Raw genomic sequence first — 17,070 nt, 5'->3', positions numbered from 1 at the left:
GTCATTTCAATTTTTCAAAGGTATTCTTATAATTTTTTTTTTTTAATTTGCAATACTTTACATTAAATGTATTTTGACCAAATATTTTTTTCAAAATGTTATTTTTCAGTAGGGATATTGTGAACACAAAGTTGAGGCCAACTAACTTGGGTTCGATAGACCAATAAAGTTTAGTAAAGGTAAATTTTCATTACAACATATTCTCCACCAAGATAATATGTGATTATTTGATTAATAGTGAAGATATCTATTATTTAACTTTTGTTTATTTGTGAATAATTTATGAGTAATGTTACACATCATCCCCTTGTCTTCCTTTTATCCTCCCAAAATTGATGTGGCTCTTAAAATCACCATTGGATCAAAATTCAATAGTGATATATTAAAAATTCAATGGTGATTTTAAGTGCCACATCAATTTTGGGAGGACAAAAGGAGGATAAGGGGATGATATGTAGCATTATTCATAATTTATAGTGCTTTTTGCCAACTATGGTGTATCTCTCTACAATGACATTTGTCAAGTCTCAAGATCCTATATCTTCATCGGCTACAATTAATATTGGTGTAGATAGGATCAACGACTTTAGAACTCTCTCAAGTTGATGTGATTTTTTATATTTTTGTTTGACTTTGGAGTTAGCCTCTGGATATTGTGATTAATATATAGATCGCATATTTTTGAGTTGATTTACATAAATGCTCTTGTGCATGATCAGATAGTGCCAAGTAGTATACAGTAAGTAACTAGATGACAGAAACAATTCACGATAGGAATATGGTGACTTTGGAAGTTAGAAGACTTTAATGTGATTTTCTCTTTTTTTTTGGCAGTTGTTAAAGTCTGTGACATGAGCCAAATATTATTGTTGGTTTTAGGTGAATATTTTCTTTATGAAATGAAAAGTCATTTCGTTATTTCCAGGTATTGCATTTATGACCTTGACATTCATGACAACTTGGTTGATGTCACTGCCTTAAACCTTTCATTCAAGCATAGTGTTATCTGAATCAAAAGACTGGTAACCTTTTTCTTTTTTCTTTTTTCCTGAGTTGAAATGCTAGTAGAAACTCATAATTTTAGATGTTCCTCTTGGTTATATGATGGTATACTTGGTTAACACAAAGCCTATATAAGCCTAGAAAATCTAAATTTCCTAACCTGTGTACTCTTTTCACATAGTCGCACTTACAATCAGCCTTAACAAATTGAGGCTATGAATTTTCATGGAAACTGATATCAATATACAATAGTATTACTAACTTCCAGAACAAGACAATAAAGCTACAACAGTTTGTGCTTATTCTTATCTGGGTCTAGAGACAGCTTTCATGCATATAATCCATTGAATCTTCAAACGGGGCCAGCTAAAACTAGCAAGGAGGACATGAAAATTATCCAAAATTAAGAAATTTTACAAAAGAACGTAATAAAAAGCAGTAACATTCAAGATATAGAAATTCTTAAAGCAATAAACAAAATTTGCTCTACTAAATGTGTCTTAGAGGGCGAGATTGAAAATTGGTTTTCTAGTAGTGGGAGGAAAGGCCGTAGGAAGAAGAAATCTCAAGTAAATCAAGCTTAGACTGGCGGGGCGATGCGGTGGCCTTTGGCTGATTTTGGTAGCGAGGTTCGGCGAAGGAGGAGGCAGGTATAGGTGACTCCATGGGTTCCGTTGAGTAGGGTTTAGGGTGTTGAATAGGCAAGACAAATTAGGTGGGTTTAATTTGTTTCAAATGATTTGGTGTTTTCATGTCTATTGCATTTTGTAGTTCTTAATGACTTGTCAACTTATAATTGGAGGTTGTAAAATGGGGGGGGGGGGGAGGGGGATTCACAGCCCATCCAAATAGAAGATAGTCTCTTACTCTTTAAGTGTTATTTTGCAATGATATTCTTCCATTGCCAAAATGATAAACCATAATTATCGCATATCATAGTGGAGTAAAAAATAATTTCTCTTAAATTTTTATATTAATATGTGTATTAGTTACTGGAGTGATTTATGTCAAGAACAAAACTCAAATGATTTGATTCGTTAAAATTTTTCCCAAAAAAAAAAAAAAAAAAAAAAAGATTGACTCAGGTAATTGATATTGTCCAAAATCCTAATATGGGGGAGTTATCCTAAAATGTTTTAGTTTAGAGAAATGTTATTTTTCTATCTTCCATTCATCTTTGTTTATATTTTTCAAAAATTTATCATTAAATCAGTATGATCCATATAGGAAGAGATAGATGGAAGATAAACAGAAGATGGAGGATAAAAATATCACTAGGGCACTATTATTATAAGAGTAATGCTAAAAATCACTTTTGTATCCCTAAAATAATATTTTTCAAAAAATATTTTACTCCAAAAGAAATTGAACCACCCTACTTAGAGCATTCCTAGTAGCCTCACCAAATTTTACTCACCAAAATAACTAAAAATTACTTTTTTCTATTCTGATGAGCCACTTTATTAAAATTCCCCCAGCAGCCTCACCATTTTAACTAGTCAATATTCACTATTCCATTTAAATAATAATTTTTTCATATTTCTTTATTTTTTTCTCTATATAATATTTTTATAAAAAATCATTTATATCCATGAAATAAGGACATTATCGTGTGAGAGATGGGAGATGAGAGAAGAAAATGAGAGAAAAAAGGAAAAAAGTGTGCTAATCATGTGAGAGAGAAATGTGAAACAAAATTTGGTGAGTGGGTTGTTGAGTGAAAATGCCTGGTCTAATTTGACTAGTAATTTCAGTCATCAAACTTTTTTGGTTAAAATGGTGAGGCTGCTGGGAGTGGTTTTTAAGAGTTTTCATCAAATTGGCTCACCAAAATAGCTAAAAAACTATTTTGGTGAGGCTACTAAAAATGCTCTTAGAGCTGGCCCTTAATTTAGGAGGCACAATACCATTATGTCGTTACCACCGCAAGGCTATTTTAAAACACTGCTTTCATTATTATTATTTTTTTTTTTTTTGTGAAAATAATTATATCTTCATTGTTATGTGTTTTTGTCCTTTTTAAAGGAATTATAGGCATAAACTGATTATCTCAAATTTTATTTTTTATTGATTTTTTTTTTTTATCTCTATGATTTTTGAGTTGTTCCGGGCATAATTAAGCTTTTTCACTTTTTGTAAGTAATTAAGTAATTTTTAAATATAATACATTCTTTGAAACATTTTCAATTATCCAATTAATAAAATTTTTGTAAAAAGCAGTAAATCAGTATGTGCTGGCTATGGGGTTCGAACCCATGCGCACTTATGTGCAGAAGATCTTAAGTCTTCCCCCTTAACCTCTCGGGCAAACCAGCAGGTACGTACATATGCCAATATTTTAATTTATAATAGCTATAAAACAGCTAAATATCTAATTACTATTTTTTTTTTTTGAAGTGTAATATCTAATTACTAATAAGCGCGCCTTATCTAAGTTTATCATCAACTTTTGGAATAACTTTTAATCATTCTAACTTTGAAAAAGAAAGAAATAAAAAAGCATTAGTACTAAAATTTACAATTCTTAAAATGCATAAAATTTGGTCTATAGCTTAATTTTGTTGAGGCCATTGTTAAACAACTCATAATTCAGATTTGGATAGAAGAAGTTTGTGTGTGTGAGACACTGTTTTGTTAGAGCAATCAACTGTATTTTCTTGATTAAGCAATGAAAGCTATTAATTCTTTATAAAAAAAAAAAAAAAAAAAAAAAAAAAAAAAAAAAAATCATATATCATCTTATATCTTGTACACACAGTATTACCAAATTGGTTTTGATAGCTATTTGTCACAATTCTAGAACATGTTTGTGGTAGTCGTGTTAATTTTAATTTTTTTTTTTTTTTTACAAAAAAAAAAAAAAAAAAAAAAAAAAAAAAAAAAAAACCATTTGTCATAAATGGAATTCTCTATACATTTTTATGTGTTGCAGATTAATTATTGTACGTGTATCTGATATATGAATGGAGAGCTTATTCTCTAGATCATATTTAGTTATAGAAGAGAAGATTTAAAAGTTCTAAAAATCCTCCTTCTAGCCGTGCTCCATTGAGAGAAGAAAAGAAAATTAAAAAATAGCCCATAGTCAAGGAGGGGCCGAATTTCCATGTAAAAGTTATTCTCTTTGTAGTTTAATTTTAAAGCATGATCATCTATCCATGCGTTCTTGAAGCGTGTTTTTGGATTATTCCGTTGTACATATGATGCATAAGATCCCAATGATATCCAATTCTATAGTTCACAATAGGAATAAGAAAGTTATTTGTAAATTGGTAGTAGTTAGAGGCAATTGTCTAGTGTAAGAAATCACTGATTTTTAGTTAAGAGAAAAAAAAAATATATATATATATATATATATATAATACAGATAATTAACTAATTAAATATTATATCGATAAATTTTGAACATTGAAACTGTTTCTCATGTAAGTATTGAATAAACTCAAAAGTTAGACCCAAGAATCACAAATTGGAAATAACAAATGAATAAAGTAAGGGTTTGGCTTAATTAGTTGTCTATTACTAGGGGACAACATTTTCCAATAAATTGCATTTGAATTTTTTTTTTATATTCAAAATATATATGGTTTTTGTAGAAATTTTTAAAAATGCATCACATCATATGCTCTATTAAAAATATATGTGAGAATTAAAAATGTATATAATTTTTATATGTATTTTTGATACATACCAATTTAATAGGATTCAGATCCAAGGTAATTTCTAAAAATTGTCGTGATAGCAATAACAAGGCCACAAAGGTCTAGGCCGTTAGATACAACTAAAGGCACTGATAGCTGCACAATTTGTACACAATAACTCATATTGGTGGGATCCATGTGAGTGGGTGAGGAGAAATGATTAAAACACTCACACTACACAATAATGACACAACACCAAGGTAAAATAGAGTGAGGCCCACGCATGGACTCCACTCCATTGTGCCTTCGTGTTGTGCCATTGTTGTGTAGTGTGAGTGTAAGGATCACTCCCCGTGAGTGAGTCCCACCAATGTGAGTAAGTTGTGCACAAATTGTGCACAACCTGTTTTGCAGGAAGCTTTTCCCTACAATGGCCTAGACCCTACCGTGGCCTAGACGCTAATGCCACTTCAAGTAATCTGGGTGCCGAGATGCCTTTTTTTTTATTTTTTTTTTATCAAAAATTTCAAAAACACCCAAATGCTTTTTTTCAGTCTTTTTTCCTCCGATTTTTCTTAACTTTTTTTGTTTTAATACTCAAGAGTGGTCCTCCTTCAAGCTTGAAAATATCTTCCTCTCTGTGTTCATTACTCATCGCCTCCAGTAACCTTCGTCTCTTCTAAAATCAGTGTTTGTTTGCAAAACAGCTTGCTCCATTTTTAAACGTCCAAAGAGCTCCATTTTGAAAATAATAATAATAATAAATAGCAAGAGAAAAGAAGATTTGGGATCCATTTTCGCATCTCTCTCCAAAAACTGCATTTTTCGCATCTCTGTTTTCATATTATTTTCGATTATATTGCCCGAATGGCTCCATTTTCGCATCTTTATGGTTTCGAACTGTGCACTAGTGGTGACGTTGATGCAACCCTCGGTGACCCAGTTGATCTTGGAGCTGCAGGAGGATTGGATGTTGAAAGCTGAGATGAAATTGAATTGTTAATGAGGGATATGGACGAGTAGTCAAACCACCAAGACTTGGACGAGTTGAGTGGAGAAATATTTTTTTTGCCCATATCAATTAAGAGAAAGGAAAGCTTTTTTTTTTTTTTTGCTTTTTTTTTTTTTTTTTTTTTTTTTTGTTAAATACATTTTAGCCCTCAAACTACCATCATTTTTTCGGATGGTCCCCCAAAATATATTTAACTCTTTTTTTTTTTTTTTTACTTTATTGTTTTATGTTTATTATCTTTCTTATTAGGGTTTATTTCCTATCTTATATAGTTTAGAATTTCTTGCTTACTATTTATTGTCTTTCTATAAATAAAAACCTATGTAATATTATTAGATACAACACTACCCAATACAATATAGTTCTTATATAACTCTGCTCTCTCTCTCTCTCATTCTTCGCTCTTTCAATATATTTAACAAGATGTATCTATGAATTAGCGTGGATCTAAATCCAATTTAATATACTAAATTAAAAAAAAAAAAATTAAAAATTAAAAACTTTATTAAAAATCTTGATAGGCGTTGGCTTTATATTGGTTCGAGGTTTTGCATGATGTTAGGCACCGATGGCGACGGGCGATGGCGATTGGTTGAATGGCCCGCCCTTGATTTTTCTCCCTAAAAATGAATCATTTTTGTTTGATGGGATCGATCACCTAATACCTAGAACAGAGGGGGTAGGAAATTCAAAGAAAAAACCAAAAAACTTCTAAGGCCATCTCCAGCAATAAAAGTTATAATAGCTATTGAAAAAAGCCAACTCTCTACTTTAACTACTGTTTATCCCATATTCAATCCAACAGATTTACTATTCAACTCTTTATTTTCATTTAAATATTATTTCCCAATCTTTTTTTATTATTTTTTTTTCTTTTCCTCATTTTCCTCCTTTTTCCCTACTTTCTCGGTTTCTCCAGAGACTTCTTCCCTTCACCCTGCTCTTCTTTCCCCTTCTTTATTGTTTTCCTTTCCTCTCTTCCGTTCAAAGGACACACAGAGAGATAAAGCGAGAGCACAGAGAGAGAGATTGAGTGAGAAGGGAAAACGAGAGAGAGACTGTGAGATGAGGGAGATCAATTGTTGATTTATGAGAAGGCCTGTCCACCGGAGCCGCCACGACCACCCGATCACCAGCCTGATCATCACCGCCACCCATATCGGCACTGCGCACAGCAATTTGTCGACGAATGTCTCAGCGATTGAAGGCCGACTCAGAAACTCCACACATCGAAGAACGGTTCCTCCATTTTACAGGAAAATCAGCGACGAAATGAGGCCCGATTTACACAGACCATCGACGAGAGAAAGAGAGAGAGCTTGGGAGGGGTTTATCTTTCTTATTTTCCAGTGATTTCTGAGAAATTTTCAGTAGGTAATTTCATTGAGATTCTACTTTTAATTATTGTTGATTTATGATGATTTTGGTTAGTTGTTCTTGGCCGGTTGCAGTGATGATTTTGGTTGATTTCGGGAATGCGTTTTGGTTGTTTGCGGTGATGAAGGAGAGAAAACACCGGTTGGTTGCGGTGATGATTTTGGGGACGGAGGAAAGAAGGGCAGCGGCGGATTTCGTTGGGCATCAGGACCGGGAGGGACGAAGAGGGAGAATGGGAGATTGAGAAAATATTTGATGAGGGACGGAGAGTGACAGAGAGGGGCGGGGAGGGATGAAGAGCGATTGGAGAAGGAGAGAGGGAGAGAGAAAAAATTAATAAAAAAAGTCTAAACACATGAACAGTGAATAGCCAATGTTGGCTATTTACTGTTCATGTGTTTAGAAAAATGGTTAAAGTAACCATTCTGTTGGAGAAGAAAAAAAAGCAAAAAAAGTCAAATTTGACTATTTTGGCTAAAATAGCCACTCTGTTGGAGATGGCCTAAGAAATTCTAAGATGTTCTTCTTAGACTGCTGCCCATATCAAATCAATACAGATAAGATGGGGGGTTGTCTAATCAGAACATTAATATCAACTGATTCATCCTCGTGTTAGATTTTATTTTTATTTATCACTTTTAAAAAATATCATACATTAATTTATCTAATTTTGTTTTTCTACTTTATTAAGATAATCTCTTTAGTAATTCTATTCATTTTTATTTATTTATTTGAAGAGATATGGGCTCGTTTGGTAATTTTTTTATTATTATTATTAAAGTGTTTTTTATTTTTGATTTTGATGTGAAATAAACGTAAAAGTAATTTTTAATATTTAGTGAGTGTTTTATGCATTGATTTGTTTGTGTATATATATATATATTCCGGCAAAAAGCATTATTTGTTCTTTTTTTTTTTTTTTTTTTTTTTGTTGCTGGATAAGCATTAACAAAGGAGATAAGTTTATAACAAACAACACGAACATACAGAGGAAACGTAAAAGAGTGGGTCTGATAGATGGACAGACTTTTATAGAACTCAGAGCCACTTTTGGAACAAAACTGAAAAACACAGGGAGAGTAAAAGCCATGGAGCTGCTGCTATTGCTTCTTCTTAAGATCATCTTCACAATCGCCTTTCTTGGATTGGTTAGCAAGTTGATCCAGATGGGTGATGCTCTAATATGGAAGCCAAAAAGGCTTCGATCAATTCTGCAAAAACAGGGGATCACAGGCCCTCCACCCTCTGTTTTGCTCGGGAATACTGGTGACATGAAGAAGATGAAATCCTCAGCCTCAAAGGCTCAACAAAAAGGAGAGCAAGCAATAACCCACAATTGCTCTTCCGCAATCTTTCCTTTCTTTGACGAATGGAGAAAATCATATGGTAATCAATAACATCAATCGCAGCACTAGATAGATATTGTTGATGAACAATTTGAATGGCTGTTTATTTTCTAATTTCGACAGGTTCAATATTTTTGTTCTCGGTTGGCAGCAAACAAATACTTCACATGACCGATCCTGAGGTGGTAAAGGAAATAAGCATATGCACTTCCTTGGACTTTGGAAAGCCTTCGTATCAATCAAAAGAGCGTGGTCCTCTGCTTGGCCAAGGGATCCTGACATCAAATGGAGCAACATGGGCTCACCACAGGAAGATCCTTGCTCCGGAACTATACATGCAGAAGGTTAAGGTATATATGCTTCAAATCAAACGAAAATATGAAAGAATATCATATCATATATATATATATATATATATATAAAAGCCGAGTTCCAACTTAGAGTTGACCTAAAATTATGACACATAGCATAAACTTATTATTTTATTTTATTTTTTGTTCATTTGCTTTTTCTAATGTTCAGAATTATCTAGGATTGAAATATAATAGGTATCACGCCAAGGATATAAAAAACTCCTTCTAATTTTCTATTTTATTCTTTGGTAATCAAAATCATGGTTTTCTTCTTGCTATTTTTCTTCATACTCTTTTTCATTCTAAACTACATCTATGAGAACAAAGATTTTAACATGTTTTAATTTAGAGAAATGTTTCTTGCACACACTTTGTACACAAAGTCCTACATGGTACACACTAAAAAAACTAAAATTAAAAAACGTAATACGTATCACACTAACAATATCAAAGATTCTTACTATTTATCCTACTATTAATGCTTTGATAATCAAAATCCAGGTTTTTCTCTTGCTACTTTTTTCTCTTTACACTTATTTCCATTTTAAACTGCACATCTTGGAATGTTTTAAATGTTTTAATTTATATGGATTAAAACTAAAATTATGGTTCTTTTGATAGTAAAATTTTATGTGATTTATATTCATGCAATGTTCTGTGTGCAATGGAGATGTATTTTTAAGTTTCAAGATTAAATTTTAATTAATAATCTCGTGCATTATGCCGGTTATGAGCTAGTATGTATATAAAAGCTGAGTTTCAACTTAGAATTAGCATAGAATTATGACACGTGGCGTGAACCCATAATTTTTAAATATTGAACTAGTCTTTTAAGTAAAAAAACCGGTGAATTTTAAAGGTTGAACCGGTTTTACCATGATTTTAATAAATTTATTGCCGAGTTCCAACTTAGAATTAGTATAGAATTATGACACGTGGCGAGAACCCATAATTTTTAAACACTGAACCGGTCTTTTAAGTATAAAAGAATCTCGTGCATTGCACGGGTTATGACTTAGTATAATATAAAGAAAGAGACACAGGTACAAAGTTTTTACTTAGTTCGATCTATCACATATGTCTATTGGATAAAACCTTAAAGGTTATAGGAGAATTGTGGTAGATAAGTATGATAATCAAATCTAATTATACTGGGTTACAATCAATAATCAAACCTCTAAAATAAAATCTCATAATATGTTCTAACAACATTGACTATATTTTTCTTATCAAATATAAATTAATCTATTTATTCTTTTAGCTAGCAATTATCCCTGCTACTATATGTAACTTCTAATTAATGCAAATTATTTAAATTAAGAATTGTTAAATTTTTAGTATTGATAAATTCAGTGTCAAAACATGTTTGTTGTAAGTTTTAAGTTTAGAGTTAAGTTCGTGCAAAATTTGATCCAAGATATAAGAACTCAAGTTTGTGTATGTTGTCCAACATTGATTTAGTTGGATTAAAATGGCTATATCTTTTGGTTCCGATATCAGATGAAGGTAAGCTTAGTAGCGTTGTATAGCTGACTAAAAATGGTACAATGTTTACTGGGTCAAAACAGACTTATGGCCGTTTGGAGTTACGTCCAAATCAGAGGCTACATTGAAGCTAAGAGCGTCATTCGATACAACGTTCGCTGAAACGTTCGAACAGGGATGTGTCATTGGAGAAACTAAGAAGTCCGTTTGGTAGGTCATTCGCTGAGGGGTTCGAAAGGGAAAAACAGAGATGTTTGTTTGGAAAGACGTTCGCTAAGTCGTTCGAACAACCGTTAATTGAAAGACTTCCAGAGCTATTCGTTCGGAGTAACATTGGAGTCCCGTTTGAATGAAAAACTTCAGAACTTGACCGTTCAGAAGGGCATTTGTTGAGTCGTTAAAAAGCCATCGTCAAGAATCTGATTTACCCTAATTCTGTTCGAATAGTTGGTTGATCCCGTTTGAACACTGCCTCAAATTTTCCTTAATAAGGTCTAGTTGCCCTAGTAAACCTAATTTTTTAAGACTATAAATAGGCTTCTCTATGCATGATTTTTGTAAGACTACGAGGCTATATTTTGGTGTGCTAAGAGAGAGTCCTTTAACCCTAGAGCATTCATGTTAGTTCTCTCGTAGAGTTACTTTAGTTAAACCACACATATTCTTCCTTCACAAAAAGCCTTTAGCCACCGGAGTTATAGAATTGCAAGAGGTGATCAAGTAGAAGAATTTGACGTAGCGGAAGACTAAGGTAACTAATCAAATAGCAGCGTCTTTGATTTTGCAAGGAGAAGCGTCTTCGTCTTCTACCCAAAAAGATAAAAACAAGCCCGCATGCTAAAAGAAAGATAAAACTCCACAGAGTATTTAAGAGAGAATTCTCTGATTTTATAACAATTCAATTGATTCTGAGTTTTACATAATAAACAAGCCTATTTATAGAAGATAAATACTTGTAGAGAAAGTAATCACAATCCTAATAGTAATAGGAAATCTTATTCTAATAACAATAGTAAACCTTATCCTAGTAGTAAAAGTAAAACTTATTCTAAAAGGAAAATAAATAAATAAAGCAAATCTAGTCTTAATAAGTAAAGGAAATAAAGTCTTAATTCTAATAAGGAAAGAAAATAAAATAAACTCTTGGTTTGACAATCAAGCCTTTCCTTTTATACTTCCATTGTCTGCAAATAGGTAAACTTCTAATTAAACGGTGCTGCTTCAGTATTATTTTGGACATCCTTTCTATTTTTGTTTTCACCGAAAATATTAGTAAATTCCGTCCTACATCAGACACCCCCACTTGAAAAAAAACTCGTTCTCGAGTTTTCTTTGTGATAAGTCACACGAGGCTCTTCCGGAGAAAGATACTTGGAGAAATCTACATAGATAGCACTAAGACATGACTTTTTCTTTTCGTCTTCTTTCATAATAATTTCTCCAAATATTTTTTTCTTTGATGTCATCTTCAACTTTTCTTCGTCAAACGAATCACGATTGTCATTTATTTCTGTGGTGATCGTGATTAGCTGCGCTTGTGGTGGATATTCTTCCACTGGTACAGTAGCTGGAACCAATGGTTGTGGTTGCACATATTGTTTCTCTGACTACAACTCTATTTTTTCACCGTAACTAACATTATCTTCATATATGGGTTTCCTATTCGGAAATTCATAAACATGGTTAGAAACGGGTTGAACGCAACTTACATCATCGTCACTAAGATCTTCATAGACAAGTTGTCGGTTTATGGGTGCAAGTCGTTGGTGACAAGTATGCCTCACTCGGATCCCATAGTCAACATGGGTATCATTGTACCTGTGATTACGAACAGGACCCATGAGCATGCACTCCATCATCTTTCGCGTCTGTCGCATCTCCTGTAGCATCGTTTGCATGATCGGTTGGAATTCTTGGAATTCAGCTCTCCAAAAAGCTTCCCTGTCACGAGCAGTGTCATTAAAGGGATTCTCATTGTTGGAAAAGGCATCGTTATAGAAGTTATTACTGTGATATAAGTTGGCAATCGAACCCGTATAACGCCGGCTCGGATACCCCATGAATTTCGCTCTCAAAAAAGCACCTCCCCTACAAGCGACGTTGTTGGAGAAGTTTGTCACCGTTGCGCTGATTGGTCATGATCAGGATAAAGCCTGCTCTGATACCAACTGACATAGCGGAAGACTAAGGTAACTAATCAAATAGCAGCATCTTTGATTCTGCAAGGAGAAGCGTCTTCGTCTTCTACCCAAAAAGATAAAAACAAGCCTGGAGGCTAAAAGAAAGATAAAACTCCGCAGAGTATTTGAGAGAGAATTCTCTGATTTTATAACAATTCAATTGATTCTGAGTTTTACATAATAAGCAAGCCTATTTATAGAAGAGAAATACTTGTAGAGAAAGTAATCATAATCCTAATAGTAATAGTAAACCTTATTCTAATAACAATAGTAAACCTTATCCTAATAGTAAAAGTAAAACTTATTCTAAAAGGAAAAGAAATAAATAAAGCAAATCTAGTCCTGATAAGTAAAGGAAATAAAGTTTTAATTCTAATAAGGAAAGAAAATAAAATAAACTCTTGGTTTGACGATCAAGCCTTTCCTTTTATACTTCCATTGTCTGCAAACAGGTAAACTTCTAATCAAACGGTGCTGCTTCAGTATTATTTTGGACATCTTTTCTATTTTTGTTTTCACCGAAAATATTAGTAAATTCCGTCCTACATCAGAATTGTTCAAAGGTTTTGAAAGAACTACTGCAATAAACGACAAATAAGTCATTTGTCTAGTACAAAAGTTTTGTAGTTCGTCACTAAAATCTTTCTGTTGATTGTTTTAATGCTTCACATATGAGGTGTATGAATTGAAATTTATTAATCTTTATTGTTGTTAAGATTGAGATATTCATTGTTTATCATTTTGGATCTAAACTAGCGTTCTTCAAGAAGTTCACTTGTCAAGTAATTTATTGTTAAATAAAATGAATCTGTAGGGCATGATGAGCATAATGGTGGAGTCCTCGATGACATTGGTTAACTTATGGAGGACAGAAAGTGAGGGTGGAGTTGCAGATATTCACATTGATGAATATATGAGAAGCTTTTCTGGAGATGTAATTTCAAGGGCCTGTTTTGGGAGCAACTATTCCAAAGGCGAAGAGATATTTTTAAAGCTTAGAACACTTCAAGAGCTCATGTCTAAAAAGTTTTTTTCCAGTGGCATTCCTGGAATGAGGTTTGATCTTTTCCTACCCAAAAATGCTTTCTGTCTACATCACATAATTTTTCTTTGTGAAAACTTCACTTATAATACCTGATCTTTCATCATTTCTACAAAAAGGTATCCGGACTTTAAAATGTGTCAATTTAAGGTATTCATCTTTCAATTTTTTCTTTTTCAATTTCAACCCTCTATTAGAATTTTCCATTAAATCTTATCAAAATTACCAAAAATGAGGTTATTTTGGAAATTTAGAAAACTTTGGGTATCTTTTGCAAAATTGATGAAAGATCAGGGGTTATAAGTGAAGTTCTCATTTCTTTCTTTTTTGAAAAAATCTGATTGTGGTGTTGCAATCAATAAGGTATCTTCCAACAAAGAGTAATAGAGAAATAGGGAGGGTAGAAAAAGAGGTCCGCACTTTGATTCTCAAGGTAGTAAACGAAAGGAAGGAAGTAGGATCAGGGAATGATTTGTTACATATGATCCTTGAAGCAGCCACCACCAGTGGATTTTCCCAAGATGAGACAGAACGCTTCATTGTTGACAATTGCAAGAACATATACTTAGCTGGGTATGAGACTACTGCTATCTCCACCACGTGGACCTTGATGTTGTTGGCCTCAAATCCAGAGTGGCAAGCCAGAGTTCGTGCCGAGGTGTTAGAAGTTTGTGGGGGTCAAATGCCTGATGCTGACATGGTTCGCAAGATGAAAATGGTAAGTGTTTATTATCGAGTTTTGATGCTATTTAGTAGACTGGTATACAACCGAGATGATCACTACTCAATATTTTAGCTTTAACCCATGACAGCTGACAATGGTAATTCATGAATCATTGCGACTTTACCCTCCAGTGCCAGTGGTGTCCAGGGAGGCATTTGAAGACATGAAATTGGGAGATATTCAAGTGCCTAAAGGTGTCAATGTCTGGATCTTGTTGGTAAGCTTGCACGAAGACCCTGATATTTGGGGACCCGATGCCAATGAGTTTAATCCCGAGAGGTTTGCGAATGGAGTCAGTGGTGCATGCAAGCTACCTCATGTCTACATGCCTTTTGGAGTTGGGCAGCGTACGTGTTTAGGGCAAAACTTTGCCATGGCAGAGCTCAAAATTATTTTAGCTCAAATTGTGTCCAACTTCTCATTCTCTTTGTCACCTAAATACAGGCACTCTCCAACAATGAGGATGGTCATAGAGCCTGAACATGGTGTCAATCTCCTTATTAAGAGGCTGTGAGCTATATAAGCCTACTATAGCTTTAGTTGGTTCTTTGGACAGTTATCTTATTTATCGATGTAATGATTAGTAATGATTTCATGGATTTTTTTTTGCTTAAACTTGTTTGTTGCTGTATAAAGCACAAAAATAATATTAAGATTTTGATATATAAAAAAAAAAAATTAAAATAAAATAAAATACAAGGGCATAAAATATCCCATTAGAGTCTTTAAGTATGAAATTAAAGGAATACCTTCGGAAGATAGGACTGAATGAGGTTGAAAAGACTTAGAAAAACTCAGGGTTTAATTATTTGGTTGATATCTTGTTGAAATCGATTCGACTGGAGATATACAACACGTGGCAACCAAGATTAGGTATAAGATGCACCAAACGTCACCATAGCTTGCAAAGTTGGCAGAGTGTTAGGGGTGAAATAACCACCCCCTAATAACCACCCGCTAACTACTAACTGGAAAACCATAAAACCGCTTTTAGAAGCGGTTGGAAATAACTGCTAACCGTCCTAGTGGGGCGGTTAGTGGTTTTTGAAAAGGCGTTCTGGTGTTAAACACCAAAACAACGTTGTTTCACTCTAAACCCTTAAAAAAAAAAAAAAAAAAAAAAAAAAAAAAAAAAAAAAAAAAAAAAAAAACCCTCTCAAGTCTCATCTCCATTCTCTCATTCCGTCTTGCCGCCAGCCTCTCTCTCTCTCTCTCTCTCTCTCTCTCTCCACCGCATTCACTGTCTTCCATCGCCGCCGCACTGCCTCCCTCTCCCTCTCCCTCGCCAGATGCTCATCCAACACCACCATTGCTGTTATTCAAAGCAAACTTGCACCGTGTGATAAAGTCGACTGGGACACTTCTCTTAGCTTTCTTGATAGGCTCAGGTACAGTGTATTTTTCTAAAAAAATATTATTTATACACCACTCCCTGTTTTTTAATTTTTGAAAATGAAAATGTGGTTGGTGTTGTTTTTTGAAATGTTATAATGTGATAGGATTGGCAATAGGATGCGATCTGTTTGCAGAAGGAGTATTACTGGCCATTCAACTTATCATCTCAAATAATGGAATAACAATATGCTGCTTGTTACCTCACATCAATTAGATCTTGCTCTGTGTTATCTTTAATTTTCTAATGGACTTCTAGATTATTTTTGTAGGTACAGTTTTCGGTACGGTGTGAACTGCATGTTCTTCAATGTTCTTTGCGCTTCCCATGATCACTACAAAAAAAGCTAAAATCAAGAGACCCTTTTAGGGGTTTCACTTCGATGCCTAAATTAGCTTTTGTAAGAAAATTATGCTCAATGCACAAGAGTTCAATATGAGTTTATACATGGGGAATGAGCCTATTTATAGGCAAAAAGGTAGAGGTCAACTTGAATTAGGCTTCCTGCTCCTTGATCTAGGAGTACTATCAGAGTTCTACTTGGATTCTGATCCCTTAGCAGATGCAAGATCTGATCTGAAAAATCTGGGATCAAATTTGGACTAAGAGTCCTATCCTGATTCTACCGTGAATAGGACTATTGAATGGATTAAACTTTGACTCGGATTATGACTCCTACTTTAATTCAATTTGGAGTAGAGTCCTAATTTGAATTTCCTAGGATGACTGAGTTCCTAGGACATGCTTGTCCCGGGCTTTGGTTGACTGAGTTGACTCTCAGTCCCGGGTTGTTTATATTCCGGGAACCCAATCTAGATTTACCTCCTATCTCATATTTTCGAGAATAGCTGCTTGGTGTCTGACTCTCGCGGTAGGACTTTCTGGGAGTGCTGCTATCTCGACTACTTAATGTCTATCTCCCGAGATAGAACTTCCCTGGAGTCTTGTTGTCTCCTCTTTGGGACGTTACTGACCTGAAGGCCCATGATTCTTTAGATGAGCAGGTTTGAGTGGAATTATTCCCAATAGTATCCCCCCCCCAACTCCCATCCGACCCCCCATGTCTCTTTGTTTTCTCTGTAGGGTTGTCTCCCTAAATTTACCTTAGGGTTTTCTCCAATCCTTTTTTTTTCTTTTCTTTTAATGGGGTTTTCTCCCTTTCTCCTTCTTGTAAAAGAAGTGGCATCAAAGGGTTCTCGGTCTTTAGACCAGGAACTCTCCAATGCTTAAGTCAACTCTATTCTTTTATTCAAAATATACATACTCCCAAAATCTAGGGAATTTTCTATCTTTATTATAACTAATTTGAGTTAAAAATAATAGTCTAGTTCTTTGCAAACATAAATGCTAAAAATAAAAATCTCACATGGGACTCTCGACGATCCTTACTACCTGATCTCAGGCATAATCTCCTGTCGCCTCGACTCTCTACACCGTGGACTCCTGCTTCCTCGACCCTCTCTTCTTTCTATATTCTCCTTGGGATCATTCTCCCGATCCCTCTCGTCTAGTTGA

The 17,070-nt window shown here is 34.1% G+C and overlaps 1 protein-coding gene and 1 non-coding gene across 2 annotated transcripts; one reads left to right on the top strand and one right to left on the bottom strand.

Annotated features, from left to right (window-relative positions):
* Positions 1 to 3,234: 3,234 nt before the first annotated feature.
* TRNAL-UAA (transfer RNA leucine (anticodon UAA)) lies at positions 3,235 to 3,317 on the bottom strand. The gene has a single exon. It is a non-coding gene; the product is annotated as a tRNA-Leu (tRNA).
* A 4,699-nt stretch (positions 3,318 to 8,016) lies between these two features.
* LOC133879748 (cytochrome P450 714C2-like) lies at positions 8,017 to 14,777 on the top strand. The gene is made up of 5 exons (XM_062318504.1): positions 8,017 to 8,418; positions 8,502 to 8,728; positions 13,211 to 13,452; positions 13,802 to 14,156; positions 14,251 to 14,777. The coding sequence occupies exons 1-5, from the start codon at positions 8,121 to 8,123 to the stop codon at positions 14,674 to 14,676; spliced, it is 1,548 nt and encodes a 515-aa protein (XP_062174488.1). The 5' UTR covers positions 8,017 to 8,120; the 3' UTR covers positions 14,677 to 14,777.
* Positions 14,778 to 17,070: the final 2,293 nt, after the last annotated feature.

The sequence above is a fragment of the Alnus glutinosa genome, chromosome 10 (genome assembly GCF_958979055.1).
Source record: "Alnus glutinosa chromosome 10, dhAlnGlut1.1, whole genome shotgun sequence".
Lineage (NCBI taxonomy): Eukaryota > Viridiplantae > Streptophyta > Magnoliopsida > Fagales > Betulaceae > Alnus > Alnus glutinosa.
This window is presented reverse-complemented; position numbering and strand designations above follow the sequence as displayed.

What these genes read in the sequence shown, in the direction of transcription:
- LOC133879748 (XM_062318504.1), top strand. Translation starts at nt 8,121, where the DNA reads ATGGAGCTGCTGCTATTGCTTCTTCTTAAGATCATCTTCACAATCGCC. An exon ending in CGAATGGAGAAAATCATATG is followed by an intron (nt 8,419 to 8,501) that starts GTAATCAATAAC and finishes TAATTTCGACAG; the next exon opens with GTTCAATATTTTTGTTCTCG. An exon ending in AGTGGCATTCCTGGAATGAG is followed by an intron (nt 13,453 to 13,801) that starts GTTTGATCTTTT and finishes GCAATCAATAAG; the next exon opens with GTATCTTCCAACAAAGAGTA.